Consider the following 7,319-nt stretch of genomic DNA (forward strand, 5'->3'; position numbering starts at 1 on the left):
CATACTCAGTTTTGCCCCCGCTGTATTTTTAAATACGCAGTAGAGGTATTTAAAGGTAGTTGAGGACATGTACCTGTATATAAAAAACGCGCCCTATAGTCCGGTGCGCCTTATGTGTGTGTTAAATACAGAAATGGCACACATAACTGAGACTGCGCCTTTTAATACGGTGCGCCTTATGGTCGTGAAAATACGGTAGTTAAAAAAAATGAGTTGTGCTACAAGCTTGTCCATAGAGCACAATACAAGCACTTGCCACACTAACTGGACAGTTTCTGATATGGTGTCCAGTGGTTCCACAGCGATAACAGGCATAGTTCTCTGGTAGGACAGGGCACAGCTTGGAGTTCATCCTACAAGGAAAAGGAAAACATGGACAGGGTATGTTACACAGAAAACTGAAAAAAGCAATACAAATATTTGGTTAAGATTAATAATTAAGATGAAAATCTAAAAGATCACTCACTTCATCATATCACAGCTTGACTGATTCATCATTACTTTGATCTTATCTTCTTCTGAGACATCAGATTCCGCTAAATTAGCCAACTGCATCTACATAAATAAATTAGATAAACAAAAAAGAAAATAAGTTTTTTAGTTTTTTAATTTAAACCGAAAACCCCTTTTAAAATGTCATTGTAAAAATAGGCATACCTTGGAGAAAAATGACAAAGCCCTAGTAGAACTCGAGTCACTAGCCTGTTAAAGTGGAAAAAAGAAAGAGTGAATAAAATAGTTAAATATAAAAAAATAAATTGACAATCTTCCTTTAAATTAATTATGTATTTTTTAACTGAATGTGAATAAAATAAAATCGACTCTTCTGAACTAGCAAATGACAAAACTGACAACTAAAACACCTAGATTCTGGAGAAGCTATTGAAAGTTCCAAGTTAATGTCAGGTTACCATGGCGGTGCTCCGAGGCAGCGGCCAAGAACAGCTCCTCTGTACAATTTCGCAAAATATAAGCTTAAAACGATATAAACTAGAAAACAAACCAGCATGTATGATCGCCAATGCCTACTGAATGTACGGTCACAAAATGTTTTAAATACTGATATTTTTGACCGTTTAAAAATCTGCAGAGTGCTACGGACGGATGTAAACAGCGGAAAATTACAGACATAGGAAGAGATGCGTGAGACGGAGAAAGCGGAGCTGCAGAAGGGGGCTAACTAAAGAGAGATCCCCACAGACCACCACTTCCACCAATCCTGCTCTCCAACGTCCACTCATTGCAAAACAAAATGGATAATCTACGACTGGAGCCCTCTTCAAAAAAGGAGATCTGTAACTGCTGCGCCATCATTCTGAAGGAGTCTTGGCTGCATCCAGCAATACCAGACAATGCTTTTAGCCTGGAGGGGCTAATGGTATGCCGTCCCGATAGAAACAAAGAACTCTGTGTGAATGGAAACTCCTCTGAGACTGTTCCCAAGCAGTCTTCAGCATGTAGAAGGGAAGCGCAGCGCTCTGCAGGTGAAAATGAGGAGAGCACTCTAGATGCTTTCCTTCTAAATGCTGAAACATCCCCGGCCGGCTCCTCCCGGCCCCCTCCGGCTTCCACACCTTCTCCAGCATCGTCTGTCGCTGCCAAACCTACTGATGGCACCACTGCTGCTTCAACCACATCAGCCTCTTCAACCCAGGGGACAACCACCCGCACAGCATAGCCATCATCGTCCTCTTCCTCCTCTGAGCCAGGAGAGGCAATTGCTTCAAGAGCTGGAGGCAGTAATAGCAGCTCAACAACCACCAGCGTCTCAGTAAAAGAAATATTGTTAAGAGCTCCATATCATTTATATGGGACCACTGGAGTTTCTGGCTCCAGAGACCTCTTGCATAACGGCCCTCGTGGATTCCTCCCCATCCTGACAGGGTCGCGTCCGAGGTGATAACCTTCTGTGAGACCAACGAACCTAGCGGCATACCCTGTTTTAAGAAGCCTGTGTGGCGCCAGGGGTGCAAGGCCCCAACACACTCTGTTGTCACCGCCACACTCCATGCAACCTGTCGCACAGGGCAGAGTCTTAGCGCAGCTACACAACGGTGAAATCCTCTCATGTGCAGATGGCCGAGGGGAACAACGTGGATGACGTAACCCATAAATCCAAGAAGCCGAAGCCATAATCTGAAAGGGACTGGTCTGAATAGGTGAAACAAAGCGAGACAGGATTCCAGCGTGTCCACCCTGTTGGCTGACAGATGAGCGGTGAACAAAACCAAGTCCAGTACTAATCCAAGAAAGATATTTTGTGCTGGGACTAACACGCTCTTCTTGTAATCCAATACAAAACCCAGATCGAGTAGGTGCTGAACGAGTTATCTGTGTTTGCCTTACAGCCTCTTTGTGATTGTGCTAGGAGGAGACAATCATCCAAATAAGTAACCAAGCAGATGCTCCGCTTCCTTAATGGAGCTATAGCTGCTTTGGTAGTGCCCAAACACTCACACACTGCGTTTGTAACAGACGCCCTGAAAAGCAAATCGCAGATTATTCCTGTGTGGTGGGTACACGGAAACCCGCCGCAATGAATCAGACATAATGGGGATGCATGCTTGAGCATCCTGAATTTGTACTTTCTGAGACAACTGTTTAGGGCCCTGAGATCAAGGATCGGGCGAATCCCTCTCCCTCTTTTCGGGATCCGAAAATACCTGGAGTAGAAGCTGATGTGACACTACTCCAGTGGAATGGGCCTGATTGCTCCTTTCTTTAGCAGTGGAGAGATTTCCTCCTGGGGCGTGCGGACAGATTATCCCCAAGCTTGAGTGTAAATTATGCTGAAAAATGGAGAGGGTACCCTGGCAAACTGAAGCCGATAACCACTCGTTATAGTCCGTTGAACCCAGGCTGACGTTGCGGGGGAAGCTCACCTGTGTTAAGCTCAGAGAGACATCCCAAGGGAGTCTCCCTCCAACCTTAAAAGATGGCTCATGGGGCCCCCTGGCAGTGGAGCAGAGTTGTTGCCAATCGATGGTACTGCGCATGTGCAGGGGATAATGTTTTTGTGGATTCGAACCCAATCCGCTGTGTGCCAGGAGCAGGCATTCCCTCCAGGAGTGGAGATGTGATTATATACCAGTTTATATTCTTTTTTTTTATATCTTCATCTGCACCCTTGACCTTATGTCTGGATGCAAAAGGGGAAGCATGTTTTATTTTCATTTCTGAACAAGTTATTGTGATTGTGCAACTTTGGATTCAGGTTGAGCCAACTTGCTCTTTCCTGTACAACCATCCTCCCTTGATTGTCCTATGGCCTGGACTGGTCAGTGCAGCACGTGGATTCAGATGTCAGTTATTACGCTGATTTCTTCCCACGTGTCCGGGTCCAGCTTGGTGGCCATGTCCTCACACAGTTCAGCTTGGTACACAGAGAGCATGGAGGACACGATAAGATCTCTCACAGCCACTGCTAATGCACTATAAGCTCTCTCCATCGAGGAAGACTGGAAACTGTCTGCTTTGGATGGCAGTGTGGGGTTCTTCGAGAAGATTGGTAGCTATGGGTGCAGGTGTGCTGTCACCAGCGATTCCACTGGGGGCATACGGTGGATGCCCCATTGTTCCATGCCCTCGCAATCCAGACAGGAAGCTCCCTGAATTGGAGTTTTCCCACAAAATGGACGGTCCTTCCAAGAGAACTCTCTTGTCTAAGAGCTCTGGGAAAACAGGAAGCAACTATTTGGCTGCCTGAGTGGTCTGGGGACATTTCTTCCCTTTGTAGCGTGATCTGATGGTCATTGTAACTACCTCGGGCCAGAGGATGTTGAGCCTGGATGCAGCATGTTCGCACCCTGTCTGCATCTCTTGCTCATAGTGGGGGAAGCTGTAGCACTCCCCTCGCCTCCCCGGTGAGCCAACAGGGTTTCCAGCTTTGCAGCCCGATCCAAAAATTCTCGCATGACAGGCATATCAGCCCGACAAGAGCATAGAAACACCCATTTTCTTACAGAAGCCAAAGTTTTCCAATATAAATCAATTTTACATGTTTTCTACCACAGCATAGAGAAAGCGTTACGCCCTCTCTAACAGAGCCGAAGACAAGGGAAAATTCAGGGGACTGCGTTTCTTCATCTATCATAAGATCTGAACCTGTAAAGGTAGCAGCTACCAGGGAGTGCAGATGGACGGCAGCTCACAACTCAAACACTTTCTCTCATGAGACCTATATAAAATTTATTATACTGCAGGAACAGTATGACAAAACACTTCAGCAGTTTTGCAACCGGGACTTTTTCTTACTGCAGTATAACTTGAAACCAGTAACGAGCTCATGCCTAGTGATGTAGAAGTCTAACTAAACGTTTTTGCTTCCACCAGAGAAAGCACGATGGCAGATTTGACGAGGCCCCTGAAGTATTCCTCTACTGTTAAGGGCATTAACTTCCCCCACATAGAGGTGATATTCCACATCCCCATACAAGTTTAAGTATCAAGCAGTGGGTCAAAGAGGCTTCCACCTCCAAACACTACACAATCCTTTAAGTACCAGTCAATTAGAGTTCCCTTTCTAGGTGGTGGGCCTTCTGGGGAATGGCCAAACATTTGTTGCTAAAAAGCCCCAACCCCATGCCTGGCTCCAGAATGAGGCTCCTGGCTCTGCCATAACGGTAGACTTCACTAGTCATGATGTCGTCTTCATGAAGGCTTTTAAACTACACTTTGTATAACCCATTATCTCAATTTTTTTTGCCATGGAAGACCCTACCAGGGGAATTTCATCCCAGATAAGTAGCCTCACAGATTAGCAGAGCCCTTAAACCACCTTACCATGTTATTGCGGCAGTTCCAGTTTGAGTAGTTTGCGTTGTCCTAAGTGTGGCTTAGGTCACTTTCACGAAAGCTATTCTCTTGATTTAGAATGATAATTTATGATTCTATTAATTAGGACAATTTTTTTATAGATTAGAAATCATCATCTGGCAAATAGAAATCCTAATGTCACTTTTAGTTATTTAATTCTCCTATTTGTAAGTTAAGGTGAAGAGAGGACATAAGCCTTGGACATCTGAGCTAGCCAGCCTGTTGTGCCAAAGGAACTAGATTTAGGGCTTGAGGAGAAAATTTAGAGAGAATTCTGGTAAAAAAAAGAAAAAAAAGAAAAGCCAAACTGAAATACAATTTCTCCAAAATGACAGCTCATCTAAGAAAAATATGAAAATTTGGGGCAAATTACAAAATCAATTTCCAACTGCTAGTAAACATCAACTCCATCATCCATGCCTTTTACTCTCTGTTGTAAACAGATGCCACCCTAATAAATGCTATATTTGCACACGCATTTTACCTTTAGTTTTGTCACTGATCCAGAGCTCACTATGGCAAAAATATGTTTTGTCCCCTTTCAGATACATTTAGGTAACCCCAGTGTATGCCTTGAGCAGCAGGAGCAGCTAGTTTACATGTAAAGTCTATGGTTGATCCGAGTCAAGGCACGTCCAAAAGGTTCTGCAGTGTATTTCGAGCAGCTGGAGCATTGGATTTTGAAGGAATTCAACCAGCTGGAGCATAATGAGCATTTAAGCACTTGAGGCGCTTCACAAGCAGCTGACGCATGAGCTGGAAAAGCAGAACTTTTGTTGCTCTATGCGCCACAACAACTAATCCAAGACAAGATCCCCTATGTGGTGTTGGTTTCCTGTTAGGCACTGATGCACTCTGGCAGGTTCTCAAACAGTGCTTGGGTGAAACTAAAATAGCTCTGCAAGTGACTCTCATCAGCACGTAGCTCCTGAAGTAGGTGATGAAACTCTATAAAATGAACACCTCTGAAGTATCTGGTGAATCCAGACATTGCTAAGATTCACGATGACGGTATTTACTAGCTTTAGTTAGAGAAAGCAAAACCAATCTTTCAATTTTATCAGACAATGTACACGATACAGGCAAAGAGAAGATGCTAGCTCCTCCCAAAGGGCATCAAACCCTTTATGACACACTTTGCTCATGTGTGACGAGAGCATCAAAGATGCAATCCATGCGCATCTGAGCTTAAGGTGGACAAGCATCAAAGATGATGAAGCAGATGATTGTTTGCTGTTCAGCCATTTTTGGTGTGAAAACATTATCAAAAGTTATTGAAGTACAGTTTTTAAAATCCAAATGTCTCTAACTTGCAAAGTAGAAATCTAAACAAAGTAATCTCTTTTGAGTTTACAATGATCTTTAGATTCCTCCTACAGTGCAGCCTTTATGGGGATTGGTGGTCTAGTGGTTAGAGCATTGTGCTTGGGTCCCAGAGGTTCTGAGTTCAAGCCCCACACACTCCCACGGTGCGACACTCTGGGTCCCTGAGCAAGACCCTTAACCCCAGACTCCCCGGGCACCACGCAATGGCAGCCCACTGATCCCCAAGGGGATGGGTTAAATGCAGACATTGAATTTTCCCATTGTGGGACAATAAAACATTTTCATGTATTTTTATTAATTTTATAACAGTAACCATAAAATTGTTATTACTATGCTGAAGGTTTAGCTGGTAACTATTGTTTTTCTATTTTTGTTAACAAGATCCCTTCAGGGATTGCCTCCCTCAACTGTGGGGTTTCACAGAGGTTATTTCTTGTTCCATTTTTATTTGTTTTTTTTTTTAACCATCATTCACTTTTTCAATATAATTTCTTTATGCAGATGATATTCAGCTGTATATGAATTTTAAGCTCCAGCTGCTGACTAGGTAATCCACCCTAAGGATACCTTTTTTTTTCTAGAAGTGCATCCTAGAGTGCAAGAAATGGAACAATCCAAAGTTGGGGTCTAAGATGTCACAGCTTACATTGCTTGTAAAAAAAGAAAAGAAAAAAAAAGCTTGGGACAATGATTATACCTTCTTTTCATTTAAGCAAGATTTCTAGGCTGCGACATATGGTCTGTTAAGCTAAATTGGAAAGAATAATCCACGCATTTGTGTAATCGTATTTATTACAGTTCCCTGTTAATTGGTTTGGATGTATCATCCGTCTTACGCCCTTAACCCATAAAAAAAAGGCTGCAGACAGACTACCTGCATGTTTTAGAAAGCCAGCTCACACTTCCGTCAAATATTCTTTACAATGGCTACCAATAGATTTAAGCCTGTATTTCACGTTCTTACACTAACATGTAGGGATTATTTATCTAATGTTTTAAGAAAATATACTACTACCAATTAACTTTATTTAAAGGAACAGAAATGTCAAGTTGTTCCTCACACCTTATTTAAGATCAAGAGGGACCGAGCTACAGTTCGTGACACCAAGGCAGTGGAAAAGTCTTCCTGTTCAGATTCATTTAGTTAGCCTTCTGGATTCTGTTAAAAAGGAGTTTAA

General features: G+C 43.2%; 1 protein-coding gene across 1 annotated transcript in view; it reads right to left on the reverse strand.

Annotated features, from left to right (window-relative positions):
• Positions 1-4,640, reverse strand: part of LOC107093516 (E3 ubiquitin-protein ligase RBBP6-like) — an 18,588-nt gene extending 13,948 nt beyond the window's left edge. The window contains exons 1-8 of the mRNA XM_015388629.1: positions 4,579-4,640; positions 3,763-3,907; positions 3,315-3,512; positions 1,841-2,015; positions 1,609-1,730; positions 658-702; positions 467-555; positions 257-353 (exon numbers count right to left, since the gene is read on the reverse strand). Coding sequence (XP_015244115.1) covers positions 257-353; positions 467-555; positions 658-702; positions 1,609-1,730; positions 1,841-2,015; positions 3,315-3,512; positions 3,763-3,907; positions 4,579-4,640 — 933 coding nt within the window. The remainder of the gene's footprint in view (positions 1-256; positions 354-466; positions 556-657; positions 703-1,608; positions 1,731-1,840; positions 2,016-3,314; positions 3,513-3,762; positions 3,908-4,578) is intronic.
• Positions 4,641-7,319: the final 2,679 nt, after the last annotated feature.

Source organism: Cyprinodon variegatus, unplaced genomic scaffold (assembly GCF_000732505.1).
Source record: "Cyprinodon variegatus isolate N-32 unplaced genomic scaffold, C_variegatus-1.0 Scaffold431, whole genome shotgun sequence".
Taxonomy (NCBI): Eukaryota; Metazoa; Chordata; class Actinopteri; order Cyprinodontiformes; family Cyprinodontidae; genus Cyprinodon; species Cyprinodon variegatus.